This window comes from Zea mays, chromosome 8 (assembly GCF_902167145.1).
Source record: "Zea mays cultivar B73 chromosome 8, Zm-B73-REFERENCE-NAM-5.0, whole genome shotgun sequence".
NCBI classification, from domain to species: domain Eukaryota; kingdom Viridiplantae; phylum Streptophyta; class Magnoliopsida; order Poales; family Poaceae; genus Zea; species Zea mays.
In genome coordinates, this window is record NC_050103.1 from 177,906,882 (window position 1) to 177,925,852 (window position 18,971).

The 18,971-nt window shown below is 43.2% G+C and overlaps 1 protein-coding gene and 2 long non-coding RNA genes across 3 annotated transcripts; all 3 read right to left on the reverse strand.

Annotated features, from left to right (window-relative positions):
• Positions 1-3,865: 3,865 nt before the first annotated feature.
• Positions 3,866-5,313, reverse strand: LOC100101525 (cystatin 2). The gene is given in 3 exon segments (NM_001112543.1): positions 3,866-3,901; positions 4,064-4,259; positions 5,080-5,313. Coding segments are annotated over 2 exon segments (405 nt in total). The 5' UTR covers positions 5,290-5,313; the 3' UTR covers positions 3,866-3,901; position 4,064.
• Positions 5,314-12,855: 7,542 nt separating this feature from the next.
• On the reverse strand, positions 12,856-13,570 carry LOC118473186 (uncharacterized). The gene is made up of 2 exons (XR_004852279.1): positions 13,487-13,570; positions 12,856-13,408 (listed from the first exon to the last, which is right to left on the reverse strand). It is a non-coding gene; the product is annotated as an uncharacterized lncRNA (long non-coding RNA).
• Positions 13,571-15,222: 1,652 nt separating this feature from the next.
• On the reverse strand, positions 15,223-18,572 carry LOC118473187 (uncharacterized). The gene is made up of 3 exons (XR_004852280.1): positions 18,516-18,572; positions 15,373-15,445; positions 15,223-15,283 (listed from the first exon to the last, which is right to left on the reverse strand). It is a non-coding gene; the product is annotated as an uncharacterized lncRNA (long non-coding RNA).
• Between the last annotated feature and the right edge of the window lie 399 nt (positions 18,573-18,971).

Below are 18,971 nucleotides of genomic sequence, written 5' to 3' on the forward strand. Positions count from 1 at the left end.
AAGTAAAACAAGCACCAGGGAGTGGGTAAAGCTGGCAGCACTTGCCATTGCGAGTCCGGACTCGCAATGGCCCCTCCGATGGCGTCTCTCTCTCCTTCCACTCCGGGAGGATCTCGGCGGCGTCGCCCGCACTCGCAGGGCGGCCCCAGTAGGTAGCATAACAATAACTGCGGGTTTATTTTGGCTTAACATTTGAACACTAACTTCATCAATACAAACAGAAATGAGGCTGTCCTAGTTAGTTGTTTGAAAAAAAAACTTGTGGTATTATGAAAAATCCAAAATTCAGTTAGTCGCATATTAACAGAGGACTGAGTAGTAGCTACACCAATATCATTGAAAAAAAATCTTCACGAAACGAAGAGATGGGAAGATAATCACCGAAAATAGTACATCATCAACAAAAACATCAGAGCATGCCCTGCTAGTCAAACAAGATATGGGGCAGGGTTCTCCACCACGATGCCTCCATTCCTCAAAGGAGAGGTAAACGACATCCGCAGGTCCCACCATCGATAAGAGAACCTAGGCTTTTCAACTGAAATCCCCTTGGGGTTGTAGACCCCTCAAAAGACAATGCCTACAACGAGGAGTGTGTCACCATTGCTGTCGTTTGCAGAAAGGTTCTTTGCACAAGGACAAACTCAAACATCGGGAAGAAGAGATTAGGGTCTGTTTGGTTGGGCTGTGACTGTGAAAAAAGTTGCTGTGGGCTGTGAGCTGTGGAAAAAGCTGCTGTAGGCTGTAAGCCGTTAAAAAGCTAAAAACTGTTTGGTGGAAACCACTAAAAGTCGTTAAAAGTTCTTCGATATATGTTTTCACAGTTCCATTCGAAAAGCCACTAAAAGCAGGTTTAGGGGTGCTTTCAGATTTGCACTGTGAGAAAGCCAGCTTTTAGAAAAAGCTGCTTCCTGAATCTAACCCTTTGGTTGGCTTTTGGCTTTTAGGGGGCAAAAGCCAAAAGCCAAAAGTCAAACCAAACACACCCTTATTCTGATCACGCAGCAATTTGATGTAAGTGTACTCTCTACTTCCTATCTTCTAAGCCGCCGTGTGTCAGTAACAATCATGTAGCATCCTATTCCTGTATATTTTTCGGGGTTCAAATATCTGGATTATCTTCTCCACACAAACTTGAGAAGTTACTTTTTTTTGGGGGGGGGGGGGGATGTCGTGGTCCTTGGTCTAGGCTTTCTGCTTCCAAGGTTATATGTTTGGTGCATGAATGAGCTTTCGCTATGAATGTGACTCTGCCCTAGTGGGTCTGAACACTTGAGAGTGCAATGCAGTGCAGTGCAGTAGCATCTTCAGAGTATCAAGGAACACTTGAGAGTAGGTTCCCCTTTTATTACGCTGTAGACAATCCGTTATGAATACTGAATCTGTCTGAAACTGTGTCTAGTACCGTCCTTACCTGCACTGAACTAGGATATCTTTCTGCGCTGCAGGGATAAACCAGTTTAATTAATATATAAAATTGACAGGGCTTCCAATAAGAATGTCATTTTTGAGTAACATGGGCTAGATACAACAGTTTTAACATGTCAAGTCCTCCGCCAAGGGGTGGTGGGTAATCTGGTTACAATTTTTGCGGCTTACGATAATCAACAGAAAAAGGCAAAAGAATCACCATTTTACATCCCGGTTTGTGGCAGGAAAGGAGGAGCCTGTATGGGCATAGCCTGGTCGTTATCACTGGATTCTGAATAGTTTCAGTCCATGGATACAGCTCTACCCTGGTCTGCATCAAAATCTGAAGCAATGACGAGGGACGGAGTGGAGGGGTATAGTATAGAGCAACGGCGAGCGCACATACTGCTACTTATCATTGAGGAGAACCTTGGTTAAATCTTAAATATAGACATCCATAAATATTACATCATTTAGTTTATATAAATATAAATATTGTAAGTACAGATCTGTATTCAACATACATGTAAAATCTTTTTATGTATAATTTTTTAAGATATATTCTAGGAAAAAAAATATTGATCAAATACGTGAGTGAAAGCATCTAAGCCGATAGTTAGATTTCGGTGATTAATATTCCATATAGTTGACTTTATGAGTTATAGGATTGAGGACACAATCTTTTGGATAGCATCAAGGACATACAATAGTTGCCCTATACACATTACTTGTCCTATATCTTCTCAGGTGATTAACCATCCGGAGTGGACACTAATCTTAGAGAACTCCAAGAGATCTTATGGAGTTTACATACCTTTAGTCCACTATCGACACACATATAGGTGCCTATGCTCTTAGCCATATAGTTAGAGACAATTGTGTTTATGTGATCAATCTATAATTATGTAATACTAATTAATTGTGTATGTCTATAATTATGTGTATAAAAATTTATGATTTGTGGTGCTTTTGTATATATGATTAATTGTATATTATTATCAATAACAAATGTAAATAGGGCAACTTTCTATTGATTGCTAAATGTATATTATAACAACTCACAGTTGGTCGCTAAATGTATAATAAAACAACCATAATTGGTTACTAAATATAGAATATCAGCAATAGATGGTCGATCACTAAAACGATGTCGGTTGTTAAAGCCTTTAGCGACGGCAATTAGAGTGATCATCTTTATAGGTCGCTAAATGTCTTTAGCGACCAATCCTAGATCGTTGAAGGTACTTTTGGCAACCAATCATAAGTCATTGTAAATCACTCGTCGTGTAGTGTAGGCTGTTTGAGACTGAATTATTACATCACATGTATTACCTTCGTGGAGAAAACACACCGTTTCTTGTGAAATGTTGTGCTTACAACATATATAATCGGTTTAGTTTAGTTAAGATTTCTGAAAATTTGATTCTAATTGTGTCAGCTGTGAAACAGCTACTGCTGAGTTGACGGTTATGGAAAAAAAACTAAAATATGTTTGATTCAAACAACTGTCAATTATAGATTCTATAAAAGCATAATCGGTGTTAACATGGATGACAAAAATATGAAAAATCGGATACAAAATGATTATGAATTGAAATAAAGGACTATATAGATGTTTAGTTGAAGCGACTATCTATAGTTATAGATTGCGTAGGAGCAAAATAGCTTCTAATATGGATGACAAGAATTTGAAAAAATTAGGTTAGAAGATGATTATAAAAATTTTATAGCGAATCTAGTTTAGAAAACTGAACTAAACAGACATTAAATGACTTTGGTGGCTGTCGCAAATTTTAGCTCGTCTTATGAGCTATAGATGTCAAACGCAACAATCGTACTCATCGTAAACGAAGAACAAACTGGATTCGAACGCGAAACTTTTGACTATCCTGAAGTATACGGCACTCAAACAGCTTCGAAGTGATCGCAAACATATTCTCTCTGGTCATCTGGTGAGCTGACTATGCACTCAGGCGCTTGCTTGGTTTACAAGGTATAATCTGAATTGACCAAGCTGAGATTGGATGGGATCGTCATGTGACCAAAAAATCTGCATGTAAACTTCCAAGCCGAAGACTTGAGCCAAGTAATGTGAGAATTCTGCCATGTACGTTCCAACTTCCAACAAAGATTTCAGCAAAGTAACATGAGGATTCTGCCATGTATGGTAGTTCATAAACCTTAGAATCCATAATAGCAAATTTTATTCATGATATTACACAGGTACGGCAATCTAAGATATCATATTAAGGGCTTGTTCGGTTAGGCGTGGATTGAAAAGTATTGGAGTGGATTAAAGCCCCTCTATTTGTATAGAAGGAAATTTAATCACCTTCAATTCCCTTAGACACAGACACAAACGAACAAGCCCTAAAAGGGTTGTAGTCTTATGAAATTACACAAGGGAGCATGGTCTAGCATGTTGGGAGGTGGCTCCTTATTCTGCAACTTTGCTTTGAGCTTCAGGCTCGCACATGGAGAAGGAGAGATCCTGCAATTGGTAGATTTTGATCAATGTACCATGTAAGATAAAACTCTCCCAACGACTGGTGAACAGCTAAAAACCTAATACAAAAGGACTGGAAGATGCATCGTTCAGCAATGAACAGAACAGAACTGGGCCAGATAGTATGTAAAACATGCACAAATCTACCTTAGGCGCTAGCACCCTCTTCAACAGGCTTGAATTCCTGCAGCTCCTTGAAGTTCTCCCATGGCTTCTCCCAGACCTTAGCTTCGTAGAGCTTCTTCACTTCGCCATCCTTCACTTCAATAGTGAGATAGTACATCGTGCCAGCAACCACTTGTGTCTTGGCCTTCACAAGCTTCTCGAACCCCAGAAGAGCATTCTGCACAGCGCCAACGCAGAAGGTTATTTGCAATCCAAAATTTCGTATTTGCCGTGGACCAAAACATTAGCATAGATCTCTATTTCTTTACCTCTACCGAGTATCATTATCATAAAACAATAGATCTGACTAATCAATCAACATTCTGAGTTAGCACACAGTAGATCTGACTAATCAGTCAACATTCTGAGTTGCAAGATACCAATTATTCCATACAAACAATAAATTAGTACCATTTGTTTTGTGATTGCATAACGATAGTGGTAAATCTTGAACCACCTTTATTTCTTTACCTCTACCGAGTATCACTATCATAAAACATCGAATTTATTAATATCTGATCTGACTAGGCTTCAAAGTTCAATATTAGTACTGCTGGTCAATGGCTCAGGTGACCTCTTGGGTGGTGATACGTGATTACTCGTAATCCAAGCGACAATATGAAATTCAATGTGCCGCAGAAATCTTCAGCCTAGATTACATACTGAGCCATCTTTGTTTGTGGGGAATTTGCTATTTTATCACTCTCAGTTGTGAACTTCTCTATTTTAGACCCAGGCCCACAAATCATAGACACAGATGGTCCCATAAATCATAGACAGAGGGTCACATAATAGTATTTAGCCCACGTTAAAAAGGCTAAAATAGCAAATTTTTCGTTTGTTTGTGTCTGTATCGCAAATGCTCGATGCCATGGCCGGGGCCACACATCAGTGACCCAACTGCAGGGGAGGTAACTGCAGACGATCTCAATGCCAGCAGAACACGGGCACGTCACAGAGAAGGGGTAGCAAACAGGCAAAGGGGGTTGAGGGCTTACGGCCTTCTTGTTGTGCTCATCGACGGCGAAGCGGGCGAGTTCCTGGAGGTGAAGGTCGTTCTCGTTCCCCGGCACGTCCTTGATGCCGCCCGCCAACGTCCCGGTGTTGTCGGCCATGGAATCCTCCTGTGCGTTGCGGGTGGACGATACGGCGAGGGCAAGCAGTATGAGCAGGGCAGCCACGAGCGAGACGATTCGATGTTTGCGCATCTGGATTGGGGAATTGGGGCGGAAATTTATAGCCGGAGAAGATCCCGGGAGACGACTGGAGGAGGCTACGATGAACGATCTGTCAATGCGATATTGTTGTGGCGGGCGGAGACGGAGACGGGGTTGGAAAGGGAACGACAGGACATTTTCGTTCGGTGAAGCTGCGAACTTTTTCAGGTGAGAAAATGATAAGAGATAGAGAAAAGAAACAGTTAAAATATGCTAGGTCGGTTAAAAATAGTCCAAGTTCCCAATTATTTATTTATACGTTTTAAAATATTTGTCGCTCTTTAGTTGATTTTGAAACAAATAAAAAACGAAGGACGTACTATAATAAATTATTAGAGAGAGAAATAAATTATGGTTACTACTTATGTTATTACATTGCTAAATTTATTAATTTAGCATGTTATTTATAGAAAATACGTGAAGTTGCTCCAATTTAGCGTGTAAGGATGGCTCCATGTGCATATAGGTTGCTCGCGTCTATCACGGAGGAGGTACTAGTCGTCGATCAATGCGCAACTGTTGCACCCAAGGAAACGTATGTACAGAATTTTCCACCGCCATGTATGTGATCGTTGACTTTGTACCGTTTGGATTGGGATGGTAGGAGGCTATAAACGTGCTAAATACTTAGGTGGAAGAGGGAGAAAAGAAGACAGAAAAAATAGTAAACTTACAATCGATTTAAAGATAAGAATAAAAAAAGAGGCAACTAGGTTTCTACATTAAAGACTAGTTTAGAAACCACATTTTTCTAGGGGGTTCTATTTTACCAAGAGAAATATTTTATTTTCACTTGGTAAAATAGAAATTCCTTGAGAAAATAGAGTTCCTAAACTAACCCTAAGTTACAAAATCCTTAAGGCATGTGCAACCTCATTAATTAGTGGTATCTTGATAGGCCTCTAAGGGTCTAAAAGTAAGAAAAAAAGAGACGGACTATTTGTGAAGAGTCCATCAATATATGACTTTTTATACATATTATTTTTTAGCTATATTTATGATCTAAAGGTCTAGGTTTATCATGTTGTATTTTAACTGTCTCTTATACTTTAAAAACCGATCCAAGACTCCAAGTTGTATGTGCCTTAGAGCTGTTGTAAATAGAAGCAATTTAGTGATGAACAAATTGATTCCGACAATAATAAGAGCAACTACAACATGTTTCGAAAATGAATAACTCACTAGTAGTTCATAATCTAGTGAGAGTGAATGAAGGAAAACGAGAATAAACGACAGAGAAAGTATAGACATTTTACAGTGAGGTTGTCAGCGCTAGAACAACGCGAGAGTAGACGAAATATGAAAGGGAAATATGCTTACACCTTTTCCTAATTGATTTTGGTGGTTGAATTGTCCAACACAAATAATTGGACTAACTAGTTTGCTCTAGATTATAAGTTTTACAGGTGCCAAAGGTTCACAATAGGCCAATGAAGACACAAAGAAAGGGTTCAAACAAAGGGAGCAAAAGATAATCAAAGGCAGCCCTGGTCTGGCACACCGGACTGTCCGATGCACCACCGGACAGTGTCCGGTGCACCAGGGAACTCCAACTCCGAACTCGCCAGTCTCGGGAATTCTGGGAGCCACTCCGCTAAAATTCATCGGACTGTCCGGTGCTACACCGGACTGTCCGGTGTGCCAGCGGAGCAACGACTACTTCAGCGCCAACGGTCGTCTGCAACCGCATTGAATGCGCTACAGTGTGCGCCAGAGTCAGAGCAGCGCTAGAAGGCGCACCGGACAGTCTACAGGACCTGTCCGGTGGCCCAGAAGACAAAAGCTCCAACGGTCGAACCCTAACGGTCAGGTGACGTGGCAGGCGCACCGGACAGTGTCCGGTGGCGCACTGGACTGTCCGGTGCGCCATGCGACAGACAGCCTTCCAACGGCCACTTTTGGTGGTTGGGGCTATAAATACCCCAACCACCCCACCATTCATTGCATCCAAGTTTTCCATCTTCCAACACATTACAAGAGCTATAGCATTCAATTCTAGACACAACCAAAGAGATCAAATCCTCTCCCAAGTCCGGAATCACTCCAAATCAAATAGTGACTAAAGAGAGTGACATTTGTGTTCATTTGAGCTCTTGCGCTTGGATTGCTTCTTTTCTTTCTCATTCTTTCTTGTGATCAACTCAATTGTAAACAAGGCAAGAGATACCAATTGTGTGGTGGTCCTTGCGGGGACTTTGTGTCCCGTGTGATTGAGAAGAGAAGCTCACTCGGTCTAAGTGATCGTTTGAGAGAGGGAAAGGGTTGAAAGAGACCCGGTCTTTGTGACCACCTCAAAGGGGAGTAGGTTTGCAAGAACTGAACCTCGGTAAAACAAATCCTTGTGTCTCACTCTTTATTTGCTTGCGATTTGTTTTTCACCCTCTCTCTCGGACTCGCTTATATTTCTAACGCTAACCCGACTTATAGTTGCGCTTAAGTTTATAAATTTCAGATTCGCCCTATTCACCCCCCCCTCTAGGCGACTTTCAAAGTAGATCGACGAGAAGCACGACGTCGATGTAGAGGAAGCAGACGAACAATGAACAATCGCAACACGCTTCCCAAAAACCATATACAACGCCTATCCCGTGCAGGGACACGAGGGAACGTAGGCTTTAGAGATCCTGCTCTCCCAACGTTGATGGCACGTTAACAGCGAAATGGGGAAGACGAGGGTAGCACGACACTTTAGAATGAGGCTTAGAAAGTCTGTATTGAGGATGACGTCTCGCTCCCATTATATACAGACGACACAGCTAAGGCAAATAATTAGCCATGTAATCACAACACTAATATGAGATCAATCACAATTAATACAAGAATAATTGCTTATCAAAATAGAGCAGCGCAGTTTCTTCGTGCATGCAAAAATATCAAGCAGCAGAAAAAAGTCGCGCACCTAAAAGGTCGGAAGTGATAAATCATCGGACCATTCACATGCATGTTGTGCGCCCGCGCCCATCACCCAGCGAGGCGAGCGCACCCTTGTTGTCACATTTCCTCTCCTCAATAGCTTCAATCATTTAGAAATAACTCAATTATTTAAGTTGGCCTCACTCCATCTAGAGTTAGGGGTGGACAGATAGGGCGGGCAAAGTGAGCCATGGTCCCCTCAATTTTTAAAACCTCTTATACCTAATGTTAAGTACAGAAAAATAGAAAATTGGATGAGCTAAAACAGTCCCGTACGTCTAAAACAGTCCCGTATGTCTGAGTTTCCTCGTTACTCGTTAGATTGGCTCGGTCCTCTTGACTCTCGTCCTTAGTCTTGAGCTCTCGGCCTTGTCCTCACATCTATCTATTTGACCCCATTTTTCCGACATCATTCGAGCCAATCCGCCTTGACACCCCTGTTCCCGACGTCGCCCCTTCCTGACATGCGACGTCGTCTGACCTTGCCCCCTTCTTGGCTCAATTCTTTCCTAGAGATTGTATATTTGGATTGGAATAGAATATTCACTTTTAATTTTGAATTGGAGATTAGATAAATAGTTGATGATTATTGCTCCTCTTTATTTAGATAAAAGAGGAGATTTTTCTACCGTTTAAGGGGTTCCATGGCCGGTGGTTAGAACATACCAATCTGAACGACTCGTCTATTACACAAATAAGAATTTCAGAATAATCAAGTGTTGGAAGGGCATTTAATCTATAGATGAAATAGTGGCATATCCAGCATTAAGAACACAAATTGATGATGAGATCAATATTCGACGATTTTTGTCCCAATCACTAAGAACTTAGAGACATGCTTGCTTCTTTTGTTTGCATAGTTTCTTTATTTAAACGTACGTGTATTGATACGAAACTTGAATTCTATGTAACAGTAGTTTTTATGGTCTTACTTGATTTTGTTGTGTGATTTTCTTTTGAGCCCTCATGAGTTCTTGTCCTGCGTCCGCCACTGCCTAGAGCAGTAAGGTTGTACTAAAATTGTCACCATGACATGCATGTGTAAGTGGGCCTTTAGAATTTATAGAAATTATTATTTGGGCGAAGCCCATATTCCCTAACAAGAGCAAGTATAATAAGAGGTTATAAACCGACTAAATGCTAAGGTGGAGGAGAGAGAAGCGAGCTATAAACTTACAACCGGTTTGATATAAAAACAAGATACTTTATGAGGGAGACAAGTGAGCTTCTACGTTAATATTAAAGAGCTAACAACTATATGAATAAGCTAATATTAGGCTGCAAAAATCTTTACAACTAGCGATGTGCTTTATTATTAAACTTACTTTTAAGGCAGCGATTCACTGTATTATTAAACTTGCTCTAACGAAGATACGAAGTGTGTGTCACCCTGGAGTTGGAGAACGCACTGTTGTTCTAGAGATGTAAGAAAAGGCACTATCTTTCACGGCCTTAAATTGGTACGCGTACACGTACGTGTCGAGAGTGGAGAGGACATAAAATCAAAGCAGATATGCTTGTTTATTGTAGTAGGTGGCCGGCCGGTCCAAATGACCAAATCCAGTGCACCGTGCGTAGGTCAAGACGGTGCATTGATCCGTGTGCTGACATATATCACGAGGTTCACGTACGCCTCTGCTGCTGGCCTCGATCTTGTTGGTTCGCTATCAGGCACCGTCGAGTGTGGTTGGCTCCGCCGGAGTCCGGACCATCGCGTACCACAGCACTGCACTGCACTGTGTCAATCTTCTCGTGGTGACTGCGAGTTGTGCCGGCACTCGGCACGGCAGCATGTGAGAAATAGCAGAGTTAGCAAAGTGGTCCACCTCCACAACGTACAGAGCCCAGCCCAAGTAGCTGGTGTGTTTGTTTCGCCGAGAGGGCCAGAACCGAGGTAAGCCCACCGTGTATGCACCCTGTCGAAAGTATCGGTTATAGATCTACATATTTGTGCCTATCTAATTATCCTGTTATAGAAAACGAGATCCCTATATCTTTTGGTAACTTAACTTTTTTTCTAAAACAAATCAAAGTTCTGCTTTTCTAGGTCGAAAAAGAAATTCGTTCCGGACAGAAGGTACGCGATGTTTTCATACAAAGAAACCAACTGCTCCACCAAGGAAAGGACACCCGAATTTTTTGTATTTTAGCCCTTAAACAGAAGTAAATTCACGTTTAGACCTAAAAAAATTTTAAATGCAGTTTTGGACCCTTAGCTCGGCGCCATAGGCTGTGGCGCCGAGCTAACACAGCTCGGCGCCACAACCTATGGCGCCGAGCTGTGACGTGGCCGCAACGGCTAGCTGCGTCCAGGGCTGACCTGGCGCTGACGTGGCGGCGGCGCGGCCTCGTAGCTCGGCGCCACAGATCTTGGCGCCGAGCTACGAATTCCTATAAAAACGCCCGCGCGGCTGGCCGAGAGCAGCTCATTTCATCCCATTTCCAAACTTCGTAAAAATTTCCTGGATTCAAAGATTTGAGTTGGTTCACTTCGTAGACCAAGGTATGATTTCCAACTGATTCCTTTTGTATATTAGGTTGTTAGTTTAATAATTTGTATACACCTATTATATTATCATTTCGATTATTAGTTTGTGTAAACTTATTATAAAGCATAATAGGTACAAGTGATAATTATAATCGTTTATTAGATGAAAGACATGTACCGAGAGGCGTTGTGGCAGAAGAGAGGTCGTCCTCGGGAGTTATATCCGGACGTATCTAGTAAGGATGCTCCTGTTCCTCCTGAACTCCCCGTGCCTAACTGTGACTGTGGCAGACTGGCTTGGGTACATCAATCACAACATCCAGACACGGCTGCTCGCTGCTACTACCTTTGTGGCACTTTGGACGTACATAGCTTATGACTTGTCACTTAATTTTGTTCGCGTTCATTATTTTGTAGATATGTAATAGTGCATCTTTCCATTATTTTAGGGACATCAGAGGTGTTTCTTTTTCCAGTGGATCGATGGTCCTGATAAATTTGACCCTCGATATCTTCTTTTCGTTAATTGGTTGAGTGGAAGGACCAGTCATGAGCGTTTTAAGCGTTGGGTACCTCCTCCCCCGAATCCTCCACCAATGACGGATGCGGAGAAGGAGGTAGCAACAGAAAGACGGATGGACTCACCGCCTCGATGCGATTGTGGAGACCGTGCTGTCATCGACGAAGACTATGACAAGCAGTTCTGTTGTCCGAACATTGATTATGTGAGCCCATTGATATGCTAAATGTATGAACTAGTTTTTATTTACAATAAATTACTAATTTTTTCTCTTGTAGCCATACGGGTGGCGTAAGTGTCGTTTCAGAGAGTGGTTGTATGGTCCTTTGTCCCATTGGCCAGAGCCAGAGGTAAAGGAAAAGAGATACATGGGGTGGGCGGCAGAAGAGGTCAAATTTGATCCAGTACTCTGCAAATGTGGTATTGAAGCTAAGTATGGATTAGTTCCTTCGGAGCTTGGTGTTGGATATTTTTGTGGACATATGGTCGATTACGATGAGGTTGGTATTTTTTTTTGCACCAGATGTAATGTTATAGCGGTACTTACTATATTTTTTGTAGGAGACGAGGAAATGCAGTTGGGAGAGTTACGACGACAAAGGAGAGGTGATGCGCACAATAGAGTCGAAGAGAATAATGGGACAGAAGATGCGTTGTGGATCTCGGCTCGTTGATTCGTACATTAACGATCGCATACGCGACATGCGTAGGGAAGCAAAATCTGCCTTTTATGATAGCCCGAAGCGTGCAGAGTATAGGAGGTTGAAGGCGGCAGATGAGAAGAGAGCACAGGATGCAAGGGAATGGGAAGCGGCTCAAGCCGAGAAACAGATGTTGGATAATCTTGCTGATCGCCTCAAGGGAAGTAAGTGAGATAAATGATATTATAATTATGTTAGTACAATTTATTTATCCTGACTTTGCTAACTTAATTTTCTCATTATATTTGCAGAGATTGGAAGCGGCGTAAACTATTTGGCCGATGAGGCGCATGCGAGATATGTTCAGGATAAAATGGCAACGGTTGAGCTGATGGAGGAGGAGGACGACGACACATCTAGATTGAGTGAGCTTATCGCCCTCGCAGAGGCAGGATTACATGAAGAAGAGGAGGACGACATGTCAAGGTTGAGTGAGCTCATAGCACTAGCTGAGGCTGGATTACGTGCTCAAGAGGAAGAGGATGAGTTTATGTCACAGGCCGCCGCAGAGGTAGAGGCAGCTTATTACAAGAAGAAGTCTGATGAGGCTGAGGCTGAGGATGAGCTATTCTCTCAAGCTGCAGATGAAGCAGAAGCCAATTATTACAAAAGAACTGGTGACAAGTGTGATGCAGGACAATGCAGCAAGTGGAATGAGGTTGTTGTTGAGGATTGCGCGACGGATGACTCCGAAGATGAGTTACTCATAGATTGTGATTCAGACTGAAGAATTGTAGCCTATTATGTAGTATTTACGTATCAAAAATAATTTAGAACTCTAAAGATGCGTTACTTATTGCTTATTATGTTTTTTACAGTTCACAAAAAAAAATTTGCAAGAGTTCCCCTTGTTTTATTAACAACCACAGTTCAAATAATCACATATTATAAGACATATAAGCATTTCAACATATAATACATCACAAAATAACATCGAATATAAAAACATCCACAGAACATAGTTCTTCATATAATGTCCACAAACAAAGTCCAAAATACAAGTTCCCCAACACATTGTCCAAAACACATAACATAGTTCATATTACAACGTCTCCAGCATAAGTCCAAATCACACAGTCCATATCACAAAAGTATTCATTTCCTCCTAGTCTTACCCTTGCCCTTGGCCCCAAGAGCGTCGGTGCCTGGAGTGTAAGGGTCTCGTGGACGCCTTCTACGTGGTGTCAGCTGTGATGGCTGAGTTGTAGGAGCATCCTGCAACTGAGACGGTCCAATCTCCACCTGACCTGCGGCGCCAGCGCCAGCGCCAGCGTCGTCGTCGTCGTCGTCGTCGTCGTCCTAGGCCACGTTCTCAAACGTGTCCCGCGTCGATCGCGACGAGCTGAGTCCTGCTGTAGATGGTCCAACTGCACACATGGGAGGCAGAACGTCCTGCTGCATACGAGGCACAGGCAGCTGCACGTCAACGCCCGCTAGAGACCGGCATCCACACCGAGCCGCTGCTCGACGAAGACGACGTGATACCCTCTGTAATCGAAATGTTAGTTAAAGACATATGTTACACCATACAAATAAACAAGTTTTCTGTTAGACATTGATACTCACTGATAGTAACGATAGCGTAGTAGTATCTGAAGTTCTCTGTGAGATACGCTCGAGTTCAACAACAGATACGAGCATAGAGTTTCCCTATCACAAGTTAAGACATTAGGATGCTCAAAACTAGACATAATACATTGAATTGAAATCTCTAATTTTAGTAAAGAAATAGTTACCACTCTATCAAGGATTGGAGCAGCCTCAATTTGGGACCCGTGCCGAGCAGCTATGTCGAAAGCTGTGTCTTCGTCGTCTGACGATTCTTGCTCGGCGTAGTCTGCTGCTGTCCACTGTCCCTTCAGCTTGCACCTAGTCACACCCGAATACCAAATCAAATACCTCCGGAAGTTGTAGTTTGTGTGCGCCTGGTCATTCTCATAGTTCAGATCCCCCTGCTGGTCCCATTCATCAATGTAATCACGATGGTGCGTCTCGAAGTCCGTGACCTTCTTCTGTCTCTGTCTGTCGAACCTGCAAAAGTTAGAACCATATATTAGCGACTAACTGATATTTCAATTATTAGTTAGAATAACAAGTGCATGTAGTAACTCACTTATGAAGTTGTATTGAAGTCGAGAATGGCTCCACCGGAAACTCCTGGCGCAATCCGAACTGTCGAGCAACTCTGTGGGGCAAGTGGTACTCAACAGCATAAAAACAGATGAGGGGACACCTCATGAGGTAGAGGTTCTCGTCTATTGAGCACATGCTGCTCAACTGTATGCTGGCGAAATATGGATCAAGATACGGTTGCCAAGTCACCTGCAAAAGTTTTAGAAAGCCCATGTAAGCACGCTGGTGTCGTGTGATAAAAGTAGAAAGGACATGTAAAAAGAAAAAAGGAGACAACTGACCATCGAAGGAGTAAGTGCGTCGAGCTCGTTTGAGTACTCCACGTAAGCACGCTGGTGTCGTGCGAATGGCTCCTCGACCTGGTCCCAGCGGTAAGCAGCCGTGGGCTTAAGCCGATGTCCGGCTACCACGAACCACTCACGAGGAGGAAACTCTCTGGGTCGCCCGACTGGTATGTGTGCCCACATCCACAGCTGTAGTAGGTAGACACATCCACCTAAGCTGGCCGTCCTCGACGAACGACGACAAGCCTCGCAAAGTTGCCTGTACAGGAAGGCCAACACTGCTGAAGCCCAGCTGTAACCTCCGGTCGTATCCCAGTCAGTCAGGCAGGGCAGAAACATCCATGACGCGCTGTCGCCTGTTGCGTCTAGAAAAAGAACTGAACCAAAGAGATGGAGAATCCAAGCTCGACAATGGTATCCAACCGTCTACTCATCTGCACCAGGTGGACACTGCCCAAAGCTCTGCCTAAGCCAGGTCAGTGGGACTCCAGTGTTGTGGCTACCTCGTAGCTCATCCGGAAGCAGTCTCCCAAGAAAGGCCTCCACCCTCTGCCTCCAACCGCCTGGTGATGCCTGACCGGTCACTGGACGACCCATAATGCTGAGACCAAGAATCTTCTGGCAATCTTCAAGCGTCACAGTCATCTCACCGCAGGGAAGGTGGAAAGTGTGAGTCTCTGGCCGCCACCTATTGGAAGACAAAAGAATACAAAAATCATTAGTATGCAAAGTAGATTTGATAATTGTAAATATTAAACAACTAGAGAAGTCTATACCTGTCGACCAGAGCCGTCAACGCCGCTGGGTTGAAAGTGGGCAGCCCACGGCGGACCTGGTACGATAAGACGTCCAAGCCAGCCCTCTGTAGGAGAGGAGTGTACCTCTCATCGTACCTCATCTCCTCCAGAAACCGGTCGTGGGTCCGGACCCGCAGAACGGGCAACACCTAGCAATCAAAAGATTTTTCATTAGTCAAATATAGGTCGCATATATTAATTCAAATATAGGTCGCAAATATAGCAAACAAAATATTACCTCTCCCTCTGCGGTGAGACGGCCCCTGTGGTGCTCGTCGTAGTGAGGGTCCAGCAAGTGGAACTGCGCCATCCTGCAAATTAAGATATCAACATATTAGAATATAAGTTGTGTACAAAGTGTAACAAAAACATCGACATATTAGAATAAAATTTGTGTATAAAAAAATATATCACACCTGACTAAGTGTCCAAATGCATGTACGTGAGTTGTGGCCAAGTCTACCGCATTTTCCGCATTCATTCTGCTCTGGGTCCACGAGAAAGGGGGACGCTCGTCCTCTCCTACTGCGACCGGAAACCTGATCCATAACCATGTTGCACCGGCTCCTTTTCCTACTACCACGTTTGTCCCATCGATGCGCTGGATCAGCAACGTATACCGGACCGGTGTACGTTGGCCATTGTGACTCATCAAGAAATGGCTCAAAACGAGGGCTCCAGGTACGTACTAAGCTCTCTACACTGAACTCAGAAGGTATTCTGCTCTCAAATGCAAAGTTACGATGACGTGCGGCCGCAACATAATGAGAACATGGAAAATGGTATTGTCTAGGTTTACCACATCCGCACCAGAATGCATCAAGTAACACGACATGTGTCCTCGAAGGTCGCACCTCACCGTCCGAAGTTATGCTGCCTAGTGTTGTTACCTCGTATTTACCCAGCTCCTCATCAAAGCATTGTACCTCATGTCTATGGGCACGTTCCTTTGCATTATTAAGGTGTGATGTTGGTTTAGGTGCCCATCTCTGCCCTCGGGTCTGCATTGCCTTGGCCTGCGCGTGTCTATCATTAAACCAAGCCACAAGCCTATAAAAAGTGAATGTTACTATAGCATTGACTGGCATGCCCCGTATACCCTTGAGCACACTGTTAAATGACTCGGCCATGTTGCTAGTCTGAAACTCGAACCGCCAGCCACCTTCGTCGTAGGCCCTTGTCCATTTGTGCGGTTCCCTCAGCAATCCAGCAATCCAGTTCTTACCTTCAGCATTTGTTGCATCTTGTAGTTCCTTCAACTTATCCTCGAAAAACGAAACCTCCAACTGACGACATACCTCCTCAAAAAGGGGGAAGTTAGCCTTGCTATGATCCTTTCGAAGAAGATTTTCTGCTAGATGTCGAGTGCACCATCTGTGGTGCATGGGTGCGTAGCCAGTAATCTGCTCTTGCACTGCATTAAGAATACCTTGGTGTCTGTCAGATATGACACCAACCTCGCGTCCAGGGCCTACGACATGGATGCGTACAAGCCGCAAGAACCAAGACCAACTATCTCTGTTCTCCCTCTCCACCAAAGCAAATGCCAAAGGAACCAGTGAGTTGTCTGCGTCGCATGATATGGCAACCAACAATGTGCCCTTATACTTCCCAAGAAGAAAAGTACCATCAATAGAGAGCACGGGACGACAATGCCTGAAGGCCTCTACGCACTGCGAGAAACACCAGAAAGCACGATAAAATATCTCTTTGCCGTTCCTCCATTCATTAGGTTTGGGGATGTACTCGTAATGCATGCCTGGGTTTTTTGCTTTCATTGCATTGAACAATGCTGGTAACTTCTCGTAACCCTCCTCCCAATCCCCGTATATCATCTTCCATGCTCGCTGCTTTGCCCTCCATGCTTTCCCATATTTGATCCTGTAACCAAACAGCTCCGAAGTCATGGTCATAATTGACTTCACCTTCAAGTTTGGCTGACCCTTCAATATCCCCAATATCCTTTTCGCAATCAGGGTAGATGTCAACTGACGATGCTTAGAGCTCAGCTCTGTCTGGGCACAAGTGTGTGGACCTACAATTTTGGTGATCTTAAACTTTCCGGTGTCCTTCTGCCTTCGGGCACATACCCTCCAATTACATTCTGGCACCTCGCACACAACAGTGTAACGACGCTGTGCATACGAATGTCTCACCTTGAACGGCCTCTTCCAGTTCACAGAATATTCCTGTAGCCATCGTCTCAGTGTAGGCAGATCCTTGAAAAGTAAGCCAACCTTAATCTCAATGCTGTCGGCGTTATCCGGAGCCTCTAGCAGTTCATCGTCACGTCCTTCAGCATACGCACGGGTGGAATGACTTAAACTGCTAAATTCATGTACTGCAGGGTCTCGCTCCGGACACAAACGTCTTATGAGTTCAATTTCTTGCTCGGTCATTTCTTGAACCGGACGGTCATCATCAGAATCTACGGCCCGTGCAGCCTCATATGGCTCCTCCTCATCCTCAATCTGAACATCAACACTATTGGATGCCCTGCATATGTTGTCCATATTATATGACACAGGCACATCAATCTGAACATCAGCATTATTGATATGTGGAGATCCTGCATCGGGTCGGAGCAAGAAAAACCACATTAAAAAGTCTAATCAAACGAAATAATGATGGATACGAACAATGTGTCGAAGACACTTACTAGGATGATCGTCAACTGGATCCTGGGTCAATGGGATCTCTTGGGGGGTACCACCGCATTAGAAGCCCCACAAACGCCGGGAATAGGACGAGAAATCCCATACTCGTGCGGACCCGATTGAGCATCGGGCACAACAACGACTTCTTCATGAAGCTCTACCAAAGGAGCTTCAATACGAGATGCATTTGGCATTTGTGGAGACAACCCGACTGGACCTCCGCAATGACTAACAGGTAACTTTTGAACAACCACATCCAAACATGGTGGAACCATCGTCTTCACAATTCTTAAATATATCACCCAATCATCTTCTGAGGTAATGGAGATCAACCGTCGGACAACTGTTCCATATGTAATATGGGACAACAAACCCTGAATTGATATTCTAGGGTCGTTTATGTCGCAACTAATCTCCTCACAAGCTCGAGCCAAAAGCTGGTCAAAAGTTGGTCTTTCAACGAACAACATGGTCACGATCTTCATACCATCAAAAGTAACACTCCCATAAGCATCTATCTCCACCCTTCCTCCATGGTATAGTGTTACTAGGCTGTCCATCTATTTCAAAAATGGATTACTAACTCAATAATGGCTACATACTTAAGCCTACTAACTTACTAAGTAATAAATATATATTAACTAATAACTATACAATAAATATTAAATAAACACATCAAACGAAATTACATAATCTATAAATAATGTACGAAAACTATGTATACCTGAGAACGCGTACGACTCCAGCTAACGGTGGAGAAGGTCAAGTCGGACGAACACCTACGTACAAAAAAAACTTATTGTCAGTAAAAAATTTGGCAGCACCTCCCCTGTAAAGTGATGTTTATAGAACCTGCGAATAAACGACAACACGATGGTTGCCAACACAGAAAACATGTAATACCAATGCGCTAAACAAAATGGTAACTATATAATCACTAAGAATTTACTAAACACTAACAATATGCTAACAATTTACTAAACACGAACAAGAGCTAACAATTTACTAAACAATTTACAAGTAAATGGCTAGCTAGTATACTAAATACTAAACTAAATAAATACTAACTAAATGCTAAACACTAATGTAACCACTAACCCTAAACACTAAACCCTAAAATGCTAAAAGCTAAATAATAACTAACCACTAACGAACAACTAAACACTAAATAACTAGGTAA